The following is a 24,619-nucleotide window of genomic DNA, read 5'->3' as shown; positions in this document are numbered from 1 at the left end:
GGATATAGAATATTTAAGGTTTGGTGACTACTGAAACAGATATGGGGAATGAATGAGAAAAATACGTGCAAATGACACCTAATCTAGATTAGACAGTGTGGTTGTTAATTTTATGTGACAACTTGAATGGTTCCCATGGTTCCTGGATAGTTGGCTAACAGTTTTCTAGGTGTGTTTGTAAGAGTGTTTCTGCACGAAAGTAGCATTTGAATTGATGGGCTCAGTAAAGCAGTTTGTCATCCCCAACATCTGTGAACATAATCCCAGCCACTGAAGGCCTGAATAGAGAAAAGTTTGCAGGAAGAAAACCTAGGTGCTTCTTCTCTGTTTGCTTCAGGTGGAACATCATCTTTTCTGGTTCTTGGTACTCCTGATTCTCGGGCCCTCAGAAGTGGACTAGAATCTCTACCTTCAGCTGCTTTGGTTCACAGGCCTTCAGGTTTAGATAGCATTACATCACCAGCTTCCCAGGGTTTCCATCTTGCACATGACAAATCATGGGACTTTTCAGCCTCTGCAGTTACATGAACAAGGGTAAAGGAAACTGAAGGGAGGTAAATATGGGAGTAAACATGGAGATAGGTGGGGGATCAATGAAGTGCGGCAGTTAGTAATCCGAGAAAGGAGAAACAATCAAGAAATATGGAACAGTCAACTGTAACAGCCTCATAATTGAGAATCCAACATATATAGGAATATTGAGGTCAGTGGTGACAGTGGACACAGTTTTATGGTATGATATTACTATAATATTGTCCATGAAGGAGTGAATGACTAACATGAAAGAAGACATAAGGGAATCCAATGCCAAATAAGCATATCCTTGAGCAACTCATGGTACAGTGACTTGTACCAGGTTATAATATGTACACTTCTTTTTCTGCCTAAGAAATGGAAGATTAAGTATTCTAGCCAAAAATCAATGGGTCATAGAAGTAGACTGATGAGTTAAGACCAAGACCTGAAGGATGATACACACCTCGGTCATTACCTAATTTTGGAAGAAAGGATAATGTGTATGCTTTGAAGAACTTAAGGAGGAATATTTAGATTTTATAATGATCACTCTGTGAGCAAAGGGAAGAAATTGATGCATTCTGGCAGAGCTGGTGCAGGGAAAAATTAGGAGATTGCTTTGGCAATTCAGATGGTAAAAGTCTAAATTCAGGCAGATAAGGTATAAATAAAATGGAAGAAATGTTTGTAGAAAGGCCATGAAACTTGAAAACTAAATGGACATGGGGATGAGAGTAATAGTCAAAGAGACTATTTAAACCAGAGCTGAGAATGGCAGTGCCCTTAGAAGAAAAGTGACAGAAAGTCCTTCCTCTGTGAAGTCAGAAATTCCCTTCTCAGCCCAGCATTCCTGCCTGAGAACATCCACAACTGATGGGAGACAAGTTCTCTGGTTTCTACCGTGTCTGTCCTATGATTGTCCCAAAAGGGGGATAGATGCTGGTCTGGAAAATAACATCTGTTGTACCCCTGCCATCCTGCAACCTAAGTAAATAATCCATATGATATTCACAACAACATATGGAGGGGGTTTGTAAGATATTATATTTTTCTAAGGATAGGGAAACTAAGGTTTCAGTCATGGTTTAGATAGCATCGTCTAACTGACAAGTGAGTGACCTGGTGTTCATAACAGGTATGATCCAAAAAACATGTTCTTAAATATAACACACTTCTTCCCTTTTTCCCTAATGGATATCTTGCCTCCCACTCTGCCAGCAAGGAAATAATATGGAGAATGGTGGTAACATCTGTGAAAATGGCAGAGTAAAGACCTCGGAAATTTTCTTCTTCCATTGAGAAAATGAGAAAATGGGCAATAAATGGTCTGAATCAACTTGTTCAAAATTCTAGACATTGAACAAAGGCTTGCATCTGTCTAAGTAGAGTGTATTTAAGAAAAATGGTTGACCTTTTGCAAGATCGGTGGCTATGTGTCATTTTGATTTGTCCTAATCCCATTCACCCACTCTCTAGCTCTACTGTAGCCTTAAAAAATAATAACCAGAATGCACAGTGAAAACCAATAGTCCAGGGGCATCCAGAGGGAGCAGTTTGGAGCTGGACTTCTTTCAAAATCTCCTTTCCAGAAAATTGTCATTATCTGGCCTGATACTTCCTGTGAAGATCACTCTTGCTAGACTGTTTCTATTTCATCTGATCTGTAGCCCTCTTAATGCAAACATCATTTTCCCAGTGGGTAAGTCAAAAACAATTACCAGTAATCAATTAACTTTGCAGCTGACTGTGACAGTGGATAACAGTTGGGAAAAATATTAAATTAACCAAAGTGCTGAAAAGGAAAAGCTGAAGAATGAGATATTTATAAGAGCTTTGAATATTTTTGACGTATACCTGAGGTATAGAAGGCCATGTGCATGTCAGAGCTCTGCATATGCCCAGGGCTGTAGAAATGACCAGAAAAGTTCTGAGAAGGCCCTCATGTCTCATCCCTGGCTCATCTTGAGACTGTGCCTGAGTAGAAAGATAAAGACTAACGTAGAATCCCATAATGAATGTCTGGGTGTTGAAGTTGTGTTCCAACATGCCTACAGATCTCTGAGCAAAGACAAATACTGCTTCTAGGTATGTAAAGAAATCTCTTTCCAATTATTAGCTGGCACTGGGCTAACTCAGCAGAGACTTCAGTGGCTGCACACAAAACAACTGATGTTACAGAATTAATTCAGAAATTCACTAAGTAAATGCCAGCAGCAATAACAACAACAAATAGCAATAAAAACGAATTCAGGGGATAGAGAAAAATGTGATTCCCAGAATTGCCACAACGTGTCCAGTTTTCAATAGATTATGGGGCATCAAAAGAAACAAAAATTATGGTCCATGCAGAGGGGAAAAATACCAACAGAAACTGTCCTGAGGAAGTCAAAACATTAGACTTATTAATCATGACTTTAAATCAATCATTTTAAATAAGCTCAATGGACTAAAGGAAATTGTGATTGTGATAATACCAGTAAAGAGATAAAAATTATTTTCAAAAATCATATATAAATTATGGAGTTAAAAACATTCAATAATTGAGGGGCACCTGGGTGGCTCAGTCTGTTAAGCATCTGACTTTGAATTTTGACTCGGGTCATAATCTTGTAGTTCATGAATTCAGCCTGTGTTGGGCTAGGCACTAGCGGTGAGGAGCCTACTTGGGATTCTCTCTCTCTCTCTCTCTCTCTGAATGAATAAATAAGCATTAAATAAAGTTCAATAATTGATATAAAAATTTACTCTAAGGGCTCCACAGTACATTTGACAATACAGTAGAAAGAAACAGCAAACATGAGGATTGGTCAATAGTGATCATGCAGTCTGAGTAACTGAAGGAAAAAATAATGAAGGAAAATGAGCAGAGGCTCAAACACTTATGAGATATCGTCAAGAATGCCAATATATATGTATGAAAGTCTGAGAAGGAGCAGAGAGGAGAGAGAAGGAACATTGGAAGAAGTAACACTGAAACTCTCCTAATTTGATGAACAATATTAAATAACAGAAGCTCAATAAATGACAAATATGATAAATTTAAAAGATACACTTAGTAATTGAAATGAACAAGGGTTGTGCAGAAAGGCACTGGGACTCTGAACAGGTTTCTATAAACCCTAATAAGAGATAAATTTGTGGCTAAAAAGGAAATGACCCTTGCAAACAGAGAAGTGGGTAGTAATGGGAGAAAATATGGTTTTAGTGAGAGCTAATCATGTGCCAAACAAGTCTCACTGTATAGAGCAGTTATAAACATAGTAACAAAAATTATGTGAGATGAGGAAATACAAAATTGTTCTTAGATGATTTATAAAACTAAAATAATTTTTGAGAGGTCACATGACTTTTACATCTTACATTTCTTTATTGAACATTTTAAGCTTCAGATACTTTTCTAAGTTTTTTACATACACTCAATACTTTCTTTTATCCTCACCACAACCTCAAGAGTTAGATCTTATTATCCCCACTTACAGTTGACCTAAATAGGCATAGAAGAATTTAGCAACAGGCTCAAAGCACAAAAGTAGTGAATGGAGAAACAAGTTTTCAAACCCAAGCACTCTGATTACACCATTTGTGCTCTTACGCTCTTAATCACTGCTCAGAGTTTTGAAGCTCAGATTCAGATTCATTCCAAATATGCTGTTTTTGTTGTTATTCTACTTCATTGCCCAGTAGAATATTTCTACAATGAGAAGCAGTGTGAACTACAGATAGAGATGCATTGCTTCCTGGTAAATTATACTCCCTGTTTAGATGACAGAAAAAAATATAATCTCATTCTGGGCAATTCAGAATTGTTAAAGGGGGATATTCAGTGTAATCCTTAACATGTCCAAATTATCTGGCCATTCCCTTTTTTCCACTGCTTCCTTACGAGTGATTATCCTTCTCACATCAAAGGCTTCCACCCATACACATGCATCCAGACCATTATCAGGTCTATTTAGCAGTCTTGTCATCTCCAACCACTGGTCAGAACTCACAATGAGACCTTCCTCATATGTAGCAGCCTCAGAAGTCGGCTCCGAATCTCCTTGGTCCTAGCCCCATAGATGATCGGGTTGAGCACAGGAGGCACCAGCACGTACAGGTTGGCCAGAAAAATGTGCACATTCTTGGGGACTCGGTGCTGGCCAAAGCGGTGGGTGAGGAAGGAGAAGAAGGCAGGAATGTAGAAGACCAGGATGACCCCCAGGTGGGAGCCACAGGTACTCAGAGCCTTGTGCCTGGCATCTTGAGATGGAAGGCGGAAGACAGCATGGAGGATAAAGCCGTAGGAAATGGCAATGAGGATGGCATCCAGACCCATGGCCAGCAGGGCCACAGTCAGCCCATAGACAATATTGACAGTGATGTTGGCACAGGCCAGGCGAGCGATGCCCATGTGCTCACAGTATGTGTGGGCCATGACATGGTGACCACAGTAAGGCAGTCGCCTCAACAAGAAGATGAATGGGGACACAATGGCCACACTACGGCATAGCCCAGCAAGGGCAATTTTGCCTATGACGGTATGGTTGAGAATGGTTGTGTATCTCAGTGGGTTGCAGATTGCCACATAGCGATCAAAGGCCATGGCAAGAAGAACTAAAGACTCCAGGGTATAGATAGAATGGACACAAAACATCTGGGCCAGGCATCCACCAAAGGAAATCTCTCCAGCATGAAGCCACAAAATGGCCAGCATCTTGGGCACAGTGACAGAGCTGAGAGCCAGATCGGTGAGTGAGAGAAGGCATAGGAAGAGGTACATGGGTGCATGAAGAGCACTGTCTGTCACAATGACCAGGATGAGGGCAGCATTCCCAGCCAGTGCTACCAGATACATGGCGCAGAAGGGGATGGCGATCCAGACGTGGGCCCACTCCAGCCCTGGGATGCCCGTCAGGATGAGTGTGCCTGGGAAACTGTCATCACTGATGTTGGAAGCAGGCATTCTGCTTGGTAAATAAAGGCCTTTATCCAAGGGGTAATGGAATGCCTTCCCTGTAACATCATTCACATAAAATGATGAACTTTCTGTGAAATAATCTTTTTAGGTAAGAAAAATATTTACTGTTATTAACTTGTTCAAATATCTTGAAAGACTCTATCACATACAGTCTGCTGATTTTTCTTTCTGTTAATTCTTGTACTTGTCAATCATGTTTTGAGTTCCATATTCCAAAGTATTTAAGCATATTTCCAAGCTGATCCTTCACGACTTACCTCCTACACATCCTGTCCAGCATTTTTTAACTTTTAGTTCACTCATATTGATGGTTGTTCCTTGACTCTCTCGTTCATGCCTTTTCCATGCCTATGGAGTCTTCTGTCTTTATTTTCCCCTTCTCTTTTTTCTACGCTTCAGTGAAAGTTTTTCTGGATTCCAGATGCCATAACTTTCTTCTGTTCCTTAATGGTATTTTAATTTTTGATCCTTCAAATAGTTTACAAAATCCTGTTGGCTGAGATCATGCTTTTATGAAATTGTGTACTCTACACTGATCATGCCTGTGTCTGGATCTAGACATTTTGATCAATGTTCACTAAAGACTCAATTTTGATAACTTTAGTAAGATACCATTGACTTTGAAAATTCATAATATAATAATACAATCTATATTTTCTGTATTTGTAATGTATCTTCATCTATATACAGTACACAACTTCATTTTATATCTCACCTTGAATGCTTATAAAGAGGCTAGGCCACCTAAATATGTTTACAATTGTCATGATTGAGTGTCTACGGTGGTTTGAGTATTTGTCAGGGTATGATAGAAGAAAGCAAGTGACATCAAACATTGTAGCTGAGAGAAGGCACTCCCTACTGTGGCAAAGCCAACCTGCATGCCTCCCAGTGAGATGGCTGGATACTGAGGCTAGATGGGAACACCAAGTGCTGAAAAGGCAGATTAAGGGAGAAAATGGAGTGTCCTGGGGTTGTTCACAGAGAAGATATTCTGAGAAGGAATCTGGTTTTGTTGTAGAAGGCTAACTAATTTTAAAAGCACATCACCTACTGAAAGGAAACCTAAGTAGGATATTGAGAAACTTGAATTTTAGACTGGATTCTCTAACAAAACTGATGTGTGATTTTGAACAAATCTTCCATTTCTTTGGGCAGTTTTAATTTAAAAAACCAATGACTCTAGTCATTCTTTCCTCTGAGGTCTGCTCATTATGTGGCATTGGAAAAATACGACAATCTATTTGGGACTTCTTTTTTTTCCATCTCTAAATTTGAAATTGCATCATGTGATTTATTACCTTAACAAAATTTATGGTTCAGCAAAAAGTAATATTCATGAGATTTATAATTTTGACACCCCAAATAATCACCCCCCCTTTTTTCAACTTCTTTATTTCCTAACAGCCCTCTGGATAAAACAGAGTATAATCATCATTTGCACCCCTAATCAGTGGGAAGACAAAGTCCAGAGAAGTAAACTGATGTCATCCACATCACAAAGCATGCTAATTGCACAACTGAAATGAGGGGTCCTGATTTACGCGTCCTGATTCAGAGTTTCAAGTTTCACTTTACCCGAATGTGCATAAATGTGACCAATATCTGAAATCCTATGTTTTTCAAACAAGGCACTTTGTCTAATATCAATTCATAAGGCTGTAATCACTTTATTTGTTACCTGAATAAGAAAGAGGTAAAGAGAATTAGGGAGCCTCTCCTGTTTGCACAGACTCTTTCACTGATGACCTCAACTGGCCCTGGGCTCAGCCTTGACATGAGCCTTGTCACTAGAGGAGAGAGGCTTAAATGGTGGAGGGCAGAGAGCTCTCTTTCTCTTTCCCTCTGTAGGGTTATTTGTAGAGAGTGTATTGTAAGCCCTGGGAAAGTGAATGGGGTAATTGCTGAAACACCAGCGATGTTCTGGTCTCAAGGCTGTAGAATGCCACGGCACCATGAGAACAGAGCCCCAAGATCCCCCACCCCAGGAGCCAGTCAGGGGACAGACCCACTGTAATTGCCTAGCAGTCCTTGAACTGCACACCTTCCCTGCATGCTTTCAGGTAAACACCAGATGTGTGTTTGGTCTATGTCTGGAGGCTCTTTGTGTTTTCCTCCCAGACTGTAACATTGTTTGATGTTTATACCTGGCGAACATAAAATAAAGACTATGTGCAGTTTGCTGCTTTTGCTGTCGCTGCTGTTTCTCTGGCAGAGGCAGCCCTGCACGTCTGCTCAAAGTGTCTGAGAATATCTTCAGTGCGCGGCTACACCCTCTCTTCCCAGGCTATTCTTGCCCCTGAAGGAAGTTTTTAAGTGGTTATTGTAAGATAGTGGTACTCTGTGATATTCTGGGTTGTGAAGAGCAGAAAAACTGTGGTTACAGAAGAGTTGGATTTATTCCCCCTGAGAAGTGAGGGGATAAGGATATTGAGGGGGTGCCACCCTGGTATACAATGGGGGCATCCACCCAAATGTCCCAGGGTCTTGTCCTTGAGTCCCCCTCTCTGACCTAGACCTCAGTTATTTAACTCTGTGTTCTTTCATTGAACACAGTTGTTGGAATCTGATTTCAAGACCGAACCTCTGTGGTAGACACACACTTGCAGGCGGGGCATGCTGAGGTTGGAGCTGTGTTGGAGATGTCCTGAGTGTGAGGCTGTGTGGACAGCTCGTCCAGGGACAGCTTGTGCCGGAGGTGTGTATCTGGTTTTACAGTAAAGGAGGTAAAAGCTGTGTTTCTGTGCAAGTTTGGGTGGGTGTGGGATGAGGGAGCAGAGGGGGCTGAATGTGTAATCTGGGTTGAAGTAGCTGATCTTTCTCTCACCTGAGTTTTCTGGGCTCAGTGAATGTCTTCGGCTCAGCTCTATGGCCCAGCCTCCTCTGGTCAATGGGCTTGATAAGTGAGCTTATTTATTGACTCTGTCTGTGATGCTCAGGAGTGTAAAGCAAAGTGGCGACCTCCAGGGACTTGGTCCATGAAACACACTTTGAGAAAGAGAACAAGGGGGGGGGGGTGATAAAATGAGGAAGAAATAAGGAAGGAGAGTCTTCCTTGATGACTTTGCCAGGAAAGTGGAAATGAAACATCCGGTATATTTTGTTTTATGTTTTATCCTTTCCTCTCATCTCTCTGTTTCTCTTTTCTTTCCTTGTCTCCTTGATTTCTTCTCTTTATTTCTGTGTGTCTTCTTAAACTCCCTCTCACTGTGAATAGACCAAAACTCCATGCTCATGGGCAGCAAATAAGGGTGGCAGGTACATGCATGCATCACTGTACCATAGGTTCACTTACAAAACGCAAGTTCAAAGATCGAATTACCAAGAATTTTATTATGATGACAGCAGAGCTTTAAGGAGAGCGCAAGACCCTTCTGAGCCTGGGCACTGTGCAACTGTCCTCTGCCCCACTCATTAGCCTTGAAGCTGGGCCTGGCAGGAAATGATATCAGTGTTCTAGGTAGATCCCCTCAGATCACTTAACTCAGCCATCTCTCTGGTTCCCCGCGCCAAGGATTCCCTCTGTCAAAGCCCTTTCCAGGATTAACTGTATTTTCTCCCATAATTTAAGAGTAATCTACTCTCTTCCCTTGTAACAAGTTTTCTCCTCTCAAATTATTTCATTGTAATGGTCTTCAATCTTTTCATATGGGAAATTCCTAAAAGAATTTTCAAAACACTGCATTGCCTTCATACTCTATTTTTTTTACTTTTAAACATTTTTTTAACGTTTATTAATTTTTGAGAGAAGAGAGAGAGAGAGTAAGCATGAGTGGGGGAGATGGAGAGATAGAGGGACACACAGAATCTGAAGCAGGCTCCAGGCTCTGAGCTGTCAGCACAGAGCCCAATACAAGGCTTGAACTCAGGACCTGTGCGATCATGACCTGAGGTGAAGTCGGACGCCCAACCGACTGAGCCACCTAGGCACCCCAATTTCCTTCATACTTTAAGTTGACTGTAAGATTTATCATTAGAAGTTTAAAGGGTAGGGGCGCCTGGGTGGCTTGGTCGGTTAAGCGTCCGGCTTCGGCTCAGGTCATGATCTCACGGTCCGTGGGTTCGAGCCCCGCGTTGGGCTCTGTGCTGACAGCTCAGAGCCTGGAGCCTGTTTCAGTTTCTGTGTCTCCCTCTCTCTCTGCCCCTCCCCTGTTCATGCTCTGTCTCTCTCTGTCTCAAAAATAAATAAACGTTAAAAAAATTAAAAAAAAAATAAGTTTAAAGTGTAGAAAAAGATGTAATTTCTATTATAATGTAAATATTGGCATTTAAAAATAAAAGCCCCTTAGGACACTTTTTAATCTATCCTATGGAAACGTTATGCCCTAGAAGTTTACAACTCAACATTACCCATTTAAAAGTATATGAACAAGTTTTTCTTAACTGTCAGAAATTCGAAATTATTGCTCTGTCTCTTTGAAGTTGGTCCATTTTCCCACATGTGTATTTTTGCTTGAATATCTCATTATGATAACTCATATAATTGTAATAGTACGAGGAGTTATTTTATTTACTGTAACAATAGGCTCCAAATGTTAAAATGTTTTGTTATAACAATCATTATAATAATATATTTAAAAAAACAATATAATAATCTTTATGTTTTGTAAATTATAATCATAGGACTAATTTGTTTTGGACATTGTATTCCTTAATGAGGTGGATGGAGTTTTGCTTTTTTCCAAATTACCTCATGTATTCACAAGTCAATATTGATTCAATGAAGTGGGGTTCATGCTTAGCTATTCTCAATTTTACTTTTATAAAAGTAAGCTGGGAGAACCCTTGGTTATGTAAGTAACGTAGTTGGGAGTGGAGGGAGTTTTGTTTCTGTGTTGTGGCAATTAAGCCATAATTGAGAGTAACTGCTGTAATCAGCAATGGTCCTAAGAGAGGAGATTCTGGCAAAGGAGAGTGACTTCATAGTGGGTACTCTGAGGAGGGGTTCCAGCCAGGCAGCGCTGGTATACATGAGGGACATGATGAGGTTGGTTCAAAGTAAGGGGCAATTTAAAATTGCCACTTGGAGCCTACTGTTTCTATTAGAATCAATTGCTATATCCAATGAAAACAGCAGATGCTTGGGTGACACTGACAGGAACAGAGTGTGCATAGACAGAGTGTGGATAGACAAATCCCTTAGCCCTGCCCCAGCTCTCTAATCGGCCTCTACTGCCCTCTACTGGCAGAGTCTAACAGCCAGCCAGCAGGTGGAGGGAAAGTGTGGTCCCAACCTAGGCATCCCCAAGCACAGCACAGAAGGGTTTGAAGCTGAGAGACAATGGCTTAGCAATTAACACAAAAACCCTGTGACTCATATTTGTGCATGCATGTGTTATAAACTATATAAACTGGGGGACTGAGTATATATAAATCACATATAAAAATCAAAATCCACTTGTTTTGCTATATCTTACAGTAAGTATTTATTATTAAATGTAAGAGAAACATGTATCCCTAAGAAAACAGGAAACATTTCATAAGATTAAATAATTTTAGGATTGAGTATAACTCAAAAATATTTTATAATATTTATAAAAATAGTGTTTAATTGAATAATGCATAACTTTTCTAATGCACATCTTCACTACAACCAATCCCATATACACATGACTTAATTTTTTCATGTTTAAAAGTCATGTAGTGAATTTTGAAAAATATAATAGTTCATTAAAAATGTCAGTTTATTTACAAGTACTAAATGTAATAAGTCACCCATTTGGAATTATTATTCTTTCTAATTAGCAAAATAATCTAATAATAGATATTTAATTACGATTGCAAAAACGACCTGAAGTTAAACATGTGAAAAAGCAATCCTTACCTTTTGAATCTTTCTTTAATTTTCTTTCATGTAACTCCCCACTAAGAACTATGACTTATTTAGCTTTAGATCGGGGAGGAAAGACACAACACGATTCCCACTGCCCTGCTGATTTTTTAATAGTATATTTATATTCAGAATATACAAACACTGCCAAAATACTCTGATCCAAAATCATACGTGGCTCTAAAATAAATATGCATAACCGGACACAGCAAGCCATAGTCAAGTGCATGGTGATTTAATGACTCATGAAGAGGACTTGCCTCTATATCCAGAATTGAAATTGTTCCCTTGCATGATGCCTAGAAGAGACAGAGGACTGGATGAGAAAAGTAGGCTTGAAGTATAAATGATTTTAAGAACACAGAATTTTTTCCACTATGCAATCATAATCCTAACAGAGCAAGAATGATAAAAACTTCCCACCAGAGATTGTTTGTCTGGCAGGGGAGGATTTGTCCTTCCTTCAGAGTAGCTCTCTGGCTCCTAACCTGGATAAATATCACCATGCAGCCCCTCTGCTTCTATTTCTCGTAATGGGGAACGCTGTAGTAATCTGTTGGGGCTGCTGTGACAGAGTGCCATAGGCTGGATGGTTCAAACAATGGTCATTCATTTTCTCACTGTTCTGGACTCTAGAAAGTCCAAGAGAAAGGTCAGGTAGGCTTCAATTTCTGGTGAAGACTCTCTTCCTGGCTTGCAGACAGCACTCTGCCTTCACTTCACCTTTCCTCTGAGCATGAGCAGAGAGAGGGATCTTCTCTGGTGCCTTTCTTAGAAAGACACTAATCCTATCAGCCTAGAGCCCAAACTTTATGACCTCATTTAACTTTAATTACCTCCTGAAATGCTGTCTTCCAACACATTTACATTGGGGGTTAGAAGTTCAACATATGAGGGTTATTTTATTTTATTTTTATTTTGTTTTATTTTGTTTTATTTTTGGTGGCATACAATCATCTAGAAAATACTATGAATAAAACTCATAACCATCGACAAATTAACACAATGAATGAGGAATATCTCTGGCCTCAAACCTTAGCTTTATCCAGCAATCATTCTGCCTGCTCTGGTTAATTTCCTCTATTTCCCCACTAGGGGTCATCTCAAAAATTCATTGCACCTTTGGAATTGTCTGACTTATACTCAGGATGTAGAATATTTAGGGTTTGGTGACTACTGAAGTGGATATGGGGAATGAATGAAAAAAATACGTGCAAAGGACACTTGCTCTGGATTAGACAGTGTAATTGTTAATTTTATGTGTTCTCTTGACTGGTTTCCATGGATACTGGATCGATGGCTTAACAGTTTTCTATGTGTGCTTCTTAGAGTGTTTCTGGATGAAATTGGCATTTGAATTGGTGGACTCAATAAAGCAGTTTGTCATCCCCAACATCAGGGAACATAATCCCAACCAATGAAGGTCTGAATAGAGAAAAATTGGGAGGAAGAAAAACCTAGGTGCTTCCTCTGTTTGCTTCAGGTGGAACATCATCTTTTCTGGTTCTTGGTACTCCTGATTCTTGGGCCCTCAGAAGTGGACTAGAATCTCTACCTTCAGCTGCTCTCGTTCGCAGGCCTTCAGATTTAGATAGCATTACACCACCAGCTCCCCAGTTTCCATCTTGCACATGACAAATCATGAGACTTTTCAGCCTCTACAATTATGTGAACAAGAGTCAATTCCTTATAATAAATCCATTTGTTTATCTATCTATCTCTCCATCTACTATCTATCTAATCATCCTATTGATTCTTCCTCTTCAGAGAAGCCGAAGTAATACTGATCAGCTACACAAATACAAAAAAAATCATGTCATTTATTGAGAAAAGTACTAGAAAAAACAAGTTTACATTCATATTTGGCACATGTTGACTTTTGAATTATATGAAGAGTCCAACTATAAATGCCAAACTATTACTTGAAAAGTAATTATAAATTATAACTAAAGATGTAACTTTGAAATCTGATGTTTTCCAAGATCATCTGGCGAGAATACACAGATCCAACATTGAAGCAGGCTGAGAAAGAGCATGGAGAATGTTAGTATTTAGGAGACAAAATAGGAGAAACATTTGTAATGGAAACTGAAGAAAGGTAAACATGGAAATAGGAGGAGGACCAAAGACGTGTGGCAGTTAGTAATCCAAGAAAGGAAACACAATCAAGAAACCTGGAACAATCGGGGCGCCTGGATGGCGCAGTCGGTTAAGCGTCCGACTTCAGCCAGGTCACGATCTCGCGGTCCGTGAGTTCGAGCCCCGCGTCAGGCTCTGGGCTGATGGCTCGGAGCCTGGAGCCTGTTTCCGATTCTGTGTCTCCCTCTCTCTCTGCCCCTCCCCCATTCATGCTCTGTCTCTCTCTGTCCCAAAAATAAAATAAAAAACGTTGAAAAAAAAAATTAAAAAAAAAAAAAAAAAAAGAAACCTGGAACAATCAACTGTCAGTCTCACAAGTGAAAATCCAGCACAAACAGTAATGGTGAGGTCAGCAGTGAGAGTGGACACACAGTTTTATGGTACGATATTACTAAAATATTGTCCATGAGGGAGTGAATGAATCCCAGGAAAGAAGACATAAAGGAATCCTATGGCAAATAAGCATGACCTTGAGCAACAGATGGTATAGCAACTTGCACTAGGCTATAATATACACACTTCTTTTACTGCCCAATAACGGAAGAAGATTAAGTATTCTAGCCAAAAATCAGTAGGTAGAAGTAGAGAGATGAGTTAAGACTGAGACCTGAAGGATGATTCACACCTTGGTCGTTACCCAATTTTGAAAGAAGGATAATGTGTATGCTTTGATGAATTCACAAGGAATATTTGGATTTTAGAGGGATCACTCTGTCAGCCAAGGGAAGAAATTGATGCATTCTGGCAGAGATGTGTAGGGAAAAATTAGGAGATTGCTTTGGTAATTCAGATGCCAAAAATCTACACTTGGGCAGCTATGGCATAAATGAAGGGGCAGGAATGTTTGTAGAAAGGCTATGAAACTTGACAACTAAATGTACACGGGGATGAGAGTAAATAGTCAAAGAGGAGTGGAAGATTTGAAACCAGGGCTGAGAATAGCAGTGCCCCTAGGAGAAAAGTGACAGGAAGATATATGCACATTTGCCTGTCCATCTGTGAAGTCAGAAGTTCCCTTCTCAGTCCAGAATTTCTGCCTAAGAACATCCACAACTGACAGGAGACAAGTTCTTTAATCTCTACCCTGTCTGTCCTATCATTGTCCCACAAAGGGAGTAGATGATGGTGAAGGAAAATAATATCTAACTCCTGCCATCTTGAAACCTAAGTAAATAATCCATAAGATACTCACAACTGCATAATGAGGAGGTTTGCAAGATATTTCTTTTCCTAAGGATGAGGAAACTAAGGTTTCAATCGTTGTTTAGATACCATCATCTACTTGATAAGTGGCTGACCTAGTATTCATAACAGGTCTGATCCAAAAACCACTTCCTCCCTTTTCCCTAATGGTTTTTTTTTTTTTTTGGCTCGCATGTCTTCCCCAGTAAAGAAATAATACGGAGAATGGTGGTGACATCTATGAAAATGGCAGAGTAAGGACCTTGGAAATTTTCTTCTAACATTGAAACAATGAGAAAATGGGCAAAAATGGTCTGAATCAACTTGTTCAGAATTCTAGACATTAAAGCAAGGTTTACATCTATTCAAGGAGATTGTATTTAGGAAAAATGATTGAATTTTGGGTAATATCAGTGGCTTTGTGTCATTCTAATATACTTTAATTCCCATTCCCTTAAAAAAAAACAACCAGAGTGCGCAGTGAAAACCAATAACCTGGTGACATCTAGAGGGAGCAGATTGGAGCTGGACTTCTTTCAAAATCTCCTTTCCTGAAAATTGTCCTTATTTGGTCTGTCTGATACTTCCTGTGAGGACCACTCTTGCAAGGCTGTCTCTATTTGATCTGATCCTTATCTCTCTTAATGCAAACATCCTTTTTTCATATGGATAATTGTCAAAAATAATTAAAGGCAATCAGTTAACATTGCAGCTTCCTATGATAGTGGGTAACACTTCAGGAAAGTAATAAATTAACCAAAAAGCTAAAAAGGAAAAGTTGAAGAATGAGATATTTACAGGAGCTTTCAATATTTTTGACATATCCCTGAAGTATAGAAGGCCATGTGCATGTCAGGGCTCTGCACATGCCCATGAGAAAGCTGTCAGACCTCATCCCTGGCTCACCTTGAGACTGTGCACAAGCAAGTCTCACTATGGGCATAGAGGCCCATAGTGAATGGCTAAGTGTTGGATTTGTGCTCCATCATGCGTATAGATTTCTGAGCAAAGACAAAGAGTTACTGCTTCTAGGTATGTAAGGAAATCTCTTTCCAATTATTAGCTGACCCCTGAAATAACTCAGCAGAGACATCAGTCGCTACACCTAATAAACAATTGATATTACAGAATTAATTCAGAAAATCACTAAGCAAATGCTAATCGCAATAACAACAACAAAGAGCAACAAAAACAAATTCTAGGGAAAGTGGAAAATGTGATTCACAGCGTTGTGCATGATATTATTTAAAATGTCTAGTTTTCATCAGGTTATGGGTCATCAAAAGAAATAAATGGCTCATACACAGGAAAAAATGACAAGAGAAACTGTCCCCAGGGAAGCCAAAATATTGGACTTAATAAACCATGCTTTAAATCAGCTATTTTAAATATACTCAATGAACTAAAGGAACTTGTGATAGTGATAATATCAGTAAAGAGATAATAACTATTTTTTAAAAATCATACGTGAAGTCTGGAGTTACAAAGTACTATAATTGAAATTAAAAAAAAAAAAAAACTTACCATAAGGCTCAACAGTACATTTGACAGTACAGAAGAAAGAAAGACCTAACATGAATATTGGTCAATGGAGATTATTCAGTCTGAGTAACTGAAAGAAAAAGCAGGAAGGGAAGTCAGCAGAAGTTCAGGGACTTATGAGACATCATCAAGAATGCTAACATATATGTATGAATGTATGAAAGGAGCAGAATGGACAGAGAGAAAGAAAAGAAGGAATATTTGAAGAAATAACAGTTAAACTCTCCCAATCTGGTGAACAGTTTTAATTAACAGAATCACAAAAAACTTCAAGTATGATAAATTTAAAAGATATATTTAGTTACTAAAATGAACAAGGGTTATGCAGAAAGGCACTGGGACTCTGAACATCCTTATATAACATCCTCTGAACATTCTGGGACTCCTGTATATCCTTAATAAGGGATAAATTTGTGGCTAAAAGAAGATGGACCTCACAATCAGAGGAGTGGATAGTAAAGGGGAGAAAACATGGTTTCAGTGAGCGCTAATTATATGCCAAGCAGTGTCTAAATTTATACAGCAGTTATATAGCATCATGACAAAAATAATGTCAGATGAGATAATACAAAATTATTCTTAGATGAGTTAAAACTAAAATAATGTTTTGAGAAGTTACATAACTTTTACATGTTACATTTCTTTATTGAGCATTTTATGCTTCAGACAGTATTCTAAGCTTTATACATTCAGTCACTAATTTATTTTACCCTCACAACAACCTCAGGAGTTAGATATTATTATCCCCTTTATAGTTGACCTAAATAGGCACAGAAGGATATCGCAATAGCTCAAAACACAAAAATTAGTGAGTGGATAACTCAGTGTCAAATCCAGCCCCTCTGATTATAGTCCTTATGATCATGTGCTCTTAATCATTGCTCAAAGGTTTGGAGTTCAATTCATATTCATTTCAAATGTTCTGGTTTTTGTTTATCACTTCACCTCCCAGTAGAATAATTCTACCATGAGCTATAGTATGAACTTCTGCTGGGGAAGCATTGCTTCTTGGCAAATTTTAGTCCCTACTGAGACGACAGAAAAATTTAATCTCATTCTGGGCAATTCAGAATTGATCAAGGGGCACATTCAACATCTTATTCAATGTATCCAATTTATGTGACCATTTCTCTTCCAGTACTTCCTACCATGTCACTCTGCCTCTCACATCACAGGCTTCCATCCATGTTAAAGTTCTAAACAATCATCCTTTACCTTTATCATTTACTTTATCTTTTACCAAGTATCATTTACCGTTCTTTATCATTTCCAACAGCCACTCAGAAGTCATACTGAGACCCTCCTCAAGTGAAGCAGTCTCAGAAGTCGGCTCCGAATTTCCTTGGTCCTAGCCCCATAGATGATCGGGTTGAGCACAGGAGGCACCAGCACGTACAGGTTGGCCAGAAAAATGTGCACATTCTTGGGGACTCGGTGCTGGCCAAAGCGGTGGGTGAGGAAGGAGAAGAAGGCAGGAATGTAGAAGACCAGGATGACCCCCAGGTGGGAGCCACAGGTACTCAGAGCCTTGTGCCTGGCATCTTGAGATGGAAGGCGGAAGACAGCATGGAGGATAAAGCCGTAGGAAATGGCAATGAGGATGGAATCCAGACCCACAGCCAGCAGGGCCACAGTCAGCCCATAGACAATATTGACAGTGATGTTGGCACAGGCCAGGCGAGCGATGCCCATGTGCTCACAGTATGTGTGGGCCATGACATGGTGACCACAGTAAGGCAGTCGCTTCAGCAGGAAGATGAATGGGGAGACAACGGCTATACTACGGAGTATGCTGGCAAGGCCAATTTTGCCTATGACAGTATGGTTGAGAATGGTTGTATATCTCAGTGGGTTGCATATAGCTACGTAGCGATCAAAGGCCATGGCGAGAAGAACTGAGGACTCCAGAGCATAGATAGAATGGACACAAAACATCTGGGCCAGGCATCCACCAAAGGAAATCTCTCCAGCATGAAGCCACAAAATGGCTAATATCTTGGGCACAGTAGTAGAGCTGAGAGCCAGGTCGGTGAGCGAAAGAAGGCACAGGAAGAGGTACATGGGTGCATGAAGAGCACTGTCTGTCACAATGACCAGGATGAGGGCAGCATTCCCAACCAGCGCTACCAGATACATGGTGCAGAAGGGGATGGCGATCCAGACGTGGGCCCACTCCAGCCCTGGGATGCCCGTCAGGATGAGTGTGCCTGGGAGACTGTCATCACTGATGTTGGAAGCAGGCATTCTGCTTGGTAAATAAAGGCCTTTATCCAAGGGGTAATGGAATGCCTTCCCTGTAACATCATTCACATAAAATGATGAACTTTCTGTGAAATAATCTTTTTTATGTTGAGAAAAATATTTATTGTTATTAACTTATTCAAGAATATTGAAAGACTCTATCACATATATGCTGTTTTGTTTTGTTTTTTTTTTCTGTTTGCTAATATCTGTGCTCATCAATCATGTTTTTGTTTTTGTTTTTTGTTTTTTTTTATTTATTTTTGGGACAGAGAGAGACAGAGCATGAACGGGGGAGGGGCAGAGAGAGAAGGAGGCACAGAATCGGAAAGAGGCTCCAGGCTCCGAGCTGTCAGCCCAGAGCCTGACGCGGGGCTCGAACTCACGGACCGCGAGATCGTGACCTGGCTGAAGTCGGACGCTTAACTGACTGCGCCACCCAGGCGCCCCTCATCAATCATGTTTTGAGGTCTATATTCCAACCACCAACCTAACTATTTAAGCATCTTTCCAATCTGATACAGTATGACATATCTCCTACACATCCTATCCATCCTTTATTACTTTGGTCAACTCACATCAACAGTTGCTCCTTGCCTCTTTCATTTATGCCTTTTCCATGCTCATGGAGTCTTTGGTTTTATTTCCCCCCTTCTCTTTTTCTAAGCTTCAGTGAAAAATTTTCTGCCTCCTAGAAGCCCTCCCTTTCTTCTGGCCCTTAAGTTTTTTGTTTTGTTTTGTTTGTTTGTGTTTTCATCCTTCTACTACTTTACAAAATCCCGTTGGCTGAGACTATGTCTTTATGCAATTGCGACCTCCACACTGACTATGCCCATGTCTGGACCTAGACATTTTGATCAGTGTTCACTAAAGACTCAATGTTCACGAAAGCCAATGTGACATAACATTGGCTTTTGGACTTAGGATATAATAGTTCATCCAGTTTATTTTCTGTCCAATGTGTCTACATTGATATATAATGTGTCTACAATGATATACACCATGTAACTATAGTTTCTATCTCACCGTTAATGCCTAGAAAGAGATTAGGCTAACTGAATATGCTTACATATCTACAATGATTTGAGAATTCATCAGGATATAGTAGAAGAAAGCAAGACATACATGAGACATTCTAGCTGAGAGACAGCACTCTCTACTATGGCAAAGCCAGCCTGAGGTCCTGCATGCCTCCCCGTGTGATGGCTGGATACTGAGGTTAGGTCAGAATACCAAGTGCTGACAGGCAGATCTCGGGAGGAAATTGAGTGTCCTATTGTTGCTCACAATGAAAACATTTTGGAAAGGAAATTTGTTTGTCGTTGTTGTTGTTGTTGTTTTTTCATTTGAGAGAGAGAACGAGAGAGAGACAGCAAGCGGGGGAGAGGGGCAGAGGGAGAGAATCTTAAGCAGTCTCCATGCTCAGCACAGAGCCTGATACAGGGCTCCATCCCACTACCCTAGGATCATGACCTGAGAGAAAATCAAGAGTTGGACGCTTAACCAACTGAGCCACCCAGGCACCGCAGGGGAATTTGTTTTTGTTGTAGAAGTCTAGACAGTATTTTCAAATGTTCTCCCTAGTAAATATATGGTCTACTAAAAAGAAATCTGTACAGGATTCTGAGAAATTTGAATTTTAGTTCTGATTCTCTAATAAAATTGATTTGTGATTTTGAACAAATCTTCCAATTCTTTGGCCAGTCTTAATTTGGAAAAATTAGTGACTCTATAGTCATCCTCTCTTATCTATCTGCTCATTTTATGGCACTGGAACAATCCCATAACTGATTTGGGCCCTCTTTTTTTTTTCCATCTATAAATTTGAAATGGCATCGTGGTTTAGTATCTTCACAAAGTTTCTGGTTGAGCAAACATAATGTTCACGAGATTAAAAAAATTAGACACCCCAAACAATCGCTCCATTCTTTGCACTTCTTTATTTCTGAAAAACCTTCTGGAAAAAATATAGTCATCATTTGCACCCCTAATCAATGTGAAGACAAGGTCCAGAGAAGTAAACTGATGTCATCCACATCACAAAGCGTGTTAAGTCATTAGCACAACTGAAGCACAAATGAAGCACAACTGAAATGAGGCGCCTGATTTACGTGTGCTGATTCAGAGTTTCAAGTTTTACTTCACCCAAGTGTTCATGAATCTGACCAATATCTGAATTCCTATCTCTTTCAAACAAGGCACTTTGTCTAATAACAATTCATAAGGCTGCAGTCACTTGATGCATTAATGAATATCAAAGAGATGAGGAGAATTAGGGAGCCCCTCCTGTTTGCACAGACTCTTTCACTGATGACACCAATGGATTTTCTCAGCCTTGACATGAGCCTTAACACTAAGGGAGAGAGGCTTGGATGGTGGAGGGAAGAGAGCTGGAATCACCACCATCTTATCTCCCTTCTCTTGCCAGCCTATTCTTGTCCCTTAAGGAAGATTTCAAGTGGTTATGATACGATACTAGTACTCTAGACATTCTGAGATGTGGTGAGGAAAAAACTATGGTAAAATCAGAATTGGACTTTTTTCCCCCTGGGAAGTAATGGGAGAAGGATATTGAGAGAGTGTCACTCTAGTGCACAATGGGGGTGTCTTCCCAAAATTGTCCTAGAGTGTGTCCTTGTGTTCCCTTGTCTTACCTAGACCTCAGTCTGTATTCTTTCATTCCAACAACACAGTTGATGGAATCTGATTTCAAGACCATACCTGTGTGGTAGACACACACTTGCAGGTGGGGCATGCTGAGGTTCGAGCTGTGTTGGAGATGTCTTGAGTGTGAGGCTGGGTGGACAGAGGGTGGTCTTGTGCTGGAGGTGTGTAACTGAATCCACAGTGTGACTGAAGGAGGAGAAAGTTGTGTTTCTGTGCAGGTTTGGGTGGGTGTGGGATGAGGGAGCAGAGGGGGCTGAATGTGTAATCTGGGTTGAAATAGCTGATCTTTTCTCTCACCTGAGTTTTCTGGGCTCAGTGAATGTCTTCAGCTCAGCTCTATGGCCCAGCCTCCCCTGGGCAATGGGTTTGAAGAGTGAACTTATTTATTGGCTGTCTGTGATGCTCAGGTGTGTAAAGCAAAGTGGCGACCTCCAGGGACTTGGTCCATGAAGCACACTTTGAAAAAGAGAACAAGAAAGGGGGTGGTGAAAAAATGAGAAAGAAATAAGGAGAATCTTCCTTGACGACTTTGTCAAGAAATAGAAATGAAATGTCTGGTATACTTTGATGTTTTATCCTCCCTCTTGTCTCTCTGTATCTCTTTTCTCTCCTCGTCGCCTTGCTTTCTTCTCTTCTCTTTATTTCTGTGCCTCCTGGAACTCACTTTCAATGTGAATCCACCATAATTCTATGCTTATCTGCAGCAAATAATGGTGGTGAAACACGCATACATGATTGTGTTGTAGGCTTCATTTACAAAACACAAGTTCAAAGATCAAATTACCAAGAATTTCATTATGATGACAGCAGAGCTTTGAGAAGAGCACAAGGCCCTTCTGAGCATGGGCACCATGTAACTGTCCTGCTCATTTGCCATGAAGCCAGGCCTGGTAGGAAATGACATCAGTGCTCTAGGTAGATCCTCTCAGCTCCCTAACTCCAACCATCTCTCTGGTCTCTGCACCAAGGATTCCCTCTGTCAAAGACCTTTCCAGGATAGTTCATTTTTCTCCCATGTCTAAAAATACTCACTCTCTCCCCTTGTAACAGATCTATCTCCTCTGAATTATTTCAATCTAGAGGTTTTCAAACATTTCATATGGAGATTTCCTAAAATAATATTCAAAACATGATATTACCTTCTATAACTTTAACTTGACTATAAGAATTATCATTAAAAGTTTGAAGAGTAGAAAAGGATGCAATTTCTGGTATATTGTGAACTTTGCCATTTAAAAATTAAATTCCTATGACAATATTTAATTCATCCTATGGACACTGTATGCCCTTGAAATTTGTAATTCACCACTATCCACTTAAAAGTATTTGAGCAAGCTTTTCTTAGCTGTCAGAAATTTGACATTATGCTTTTTCTGTTTGAAGTAACTCCATTTTCCCACATGTATTTTTTTGCTTGAATGTCGTTATGATAACTCTTCTATTCTTGTCGAAGAATAAGCAATTGCTTTATTTCCTGTACACTAGTCTCCAAATGTTAAAATGTTTTATTATAACAATGATTATAAAATACATTAATAAAAGCAATATGATAATCTTTAAAATTTCTGAATAATAATCATAGGGCTACTTTGTTTTGGAAATATTATTCCTTAATGAGGTGGATGGAGCTTTTACTTTCTTCCAAATCACCTCATGTATTCACAAGTCAATATTGATTCAATGAAGTGGGGTTCATGCTTATTCTTAATTTGATTTTGATTTTGATTTTTTTTAATGTTTTATTTATATTTTTGAGAGAGAGAGAGAGAGAGAGAGTAGGGGAGGGGCCGAGAAAGAAAGAGACACAGAATCAGAAGCAGGTTCCAGGCTCTGAGCTGTCAGCACAGAGCCCGACCTGGGGCTCAGGCTCATGAACCACGAGATCATGACCTGGGGAACTTGGATACTTAACTGACTAAGCCACTCAGGCGCCTATTAATTTTATTTTTAAAAGTAAAATCTTGGAACTCGTAGTTATGTAAGTTACTTAGCTGTGATGGAAGGAGTTTTGTTTCTGTGTTATGGCAATCAAGCTATAATTGAGAGTAACAGCTGTAATCAGCAATGGTCCTAAAAGAGGAGGTTCTGGCAAAAGAGGGTGCGCTGGTAATAGGATTCTGAGGAGGGATTCCAGCCAGGCAGCGCTGTTATACATGAGGGACATGATGAGCTTGGTTCAAAGTAAGGGGCAATTTTAAAATGTCACTTGGAACCTACTGTTTCTATGAGAATCAACTGGACAGCCAAGGAAAACAGCGGATGCTAGAGTGACACTAACAGGAACAGAGTGTGCATAGGATAGACAAATCCCCTAGCCCTGCCCGAGCTCTTTAATCAGCCTCTACTGCCTTTTTCGGGCAGATTCTAACAGCCAGCCAGCAGGTGGAGGGAAAGTGTGGTCCCAGCCTAGGCATCCCTAAGCAGAGCACAGAAGGGTTTGAAGCTGAGAGACAATGGCTTAGCAATTAACACAAAAACCCTGTGATTCGTATGTGTGTATGCATATGTTATAACCTGTATGACACTGGGAGCTTGAGTACATATAAATCATATATGAAAATAAAAATAAATCCACTTGTTTTGCTATATCTTACAATAAGTTTTTAATTATTATTAAATGTAAGAGAAATGTATATCACTGAGAAAACAGGAAACATTTCAATAGATTACATCATTTTTGGATTGTATATAACTCAAAATATTTCATAAAACTCATAAAAATGGTGTTTATTTGAACGAAACATAAGTTTTCTAATTCACGTCTTCTCAAACCAAACACATACATACATGTGACATGACTTTTTCATGTTTAAAGTCTTCCATGATTTTTTAAAAATATTGTAGGCCATAAAAACATGTCAGTTATATATACAAGTTCTAAATGTCACAATTCACCTATATGGGATTATATTTTTCTTTCTAGTTAACAATATAATCTAATGATAGCCATTCAGTCACAATTGCAAAAATGTTCTGAAGTGAAACATGTGAAGAAAGAGATCTTTGGTATTTGAATCTTTCTTTCATTTTCTATCATCTAACTCTCCATTAAGAACTTTGACACATTTAAATTTGGATCGGGGAAGAAAGAGACAAAACCACTCCCACTGTCATATTTCCTTAATAATATATTTATATTCAGAACATACAAACACTGCCAAAATATTCTGCTCCAAAGCCATTGTTGCTTTTAAATATGTGTAAGAAGCGAAAGCAAGCCTTCAGCAAGTCGTACAGTGATATAATGACTCATAGAGGAGACTAGCTCTAAATGGAGAATTAAGTGTTCCTTTGCTTATTGCCTAGATGAGACAGTGGACTAGATGAGAAAATTAGGCTTAAAGTATAAATGACTTCTAAGATCACTGAAATTCTTTAAAGATTATTTATTTTTGAGAGAGAGTGAGAGAGTGAAGGTGGGGCTGAGAGAGGGAAAGAGAATCCCAAGCAGGCTCCACACTGTCAACACAGAGCCTGATGCAAGGCTAGAACTCATGAACCTTGAGATCATGACCTGAGCTGAAGTCCGACGCTTATTCGAC

General features: G+C 39.7%; 2 protein-coding genes across 2 annotated transcripts; both read right to left on the bottom strand.

Moving 5' to 3' along the window:
- Positions 1–4,504: 4,504 nt before the first annotated feature.
- Positions 4,505–5,473, bottom strand: LOC122200460 (olfactory receptor 52D1-like). Its single transcript, XM_042906083.1, has one exon. The coding sequence runs from the start codon at positions 5,459–5,461 to the stop codon at positions 4,505–4,507; it is 957 nt and encodes a 318-aa protein (XP_042762017.1). The 5' UTR covers positions 5,462–5,473.
- An 11,978-nt stretch (positions 5,474–17,451) lies between these two features.
- On the bottom strand, positions 17,452–18,457 carry LOC122200459 (olfactory receptor 52D1-like). Its single transcript, XM_042906082.1, has one exon. It carries the CDS (start codon positions 18,411–18,413, stop codon positions 17,457–17,459), a length of 957 nt encoding a protein of 318 aa, XP_042762016.1. The 5' UTR covers positions 18,414–18,457; the 3' UTR covers positions 17,452–17,456.
- Between the last annotated feature and the right edge of the window lie 6,162 nt (positions 18,458–24,619).

This window comes from Panthera leo, chromosome D1, assembly GCF_018350215.1.
Source record: "Panthera leo isolate Ple1 chromosome D1, P.leo_Ple1_pat1.1, whole genome shotgun sequence".
In the NCBI taxonomy this organism is placed as follows: domain Eukaryota; kingdom Metazoa; phylum Chordata; class Mammalia; order Carnivora; family Felidae; genus Panthera; species Panthera leo.
This window is presented reverse-complemented; position numbering and strand designations above follow the sequence as displayed.

Bases quoted from the DNA above. Each gene is read 5' to 3' on its own strand.
- LOC122200460 (XM_042906083.1), bottom strand. From the start codon at position 5,461: ATGCCTGCTTCCAACATCAGTGATGACAGTTTCCCAGGCACACTCATC.
- LOC122200459 (XM_042906082.1), bottom strand. From the start codon at position 18,413: ATGCCTGCTTCCAACATCAGTGATGACAGTCTCCCAGGCACACTCATC.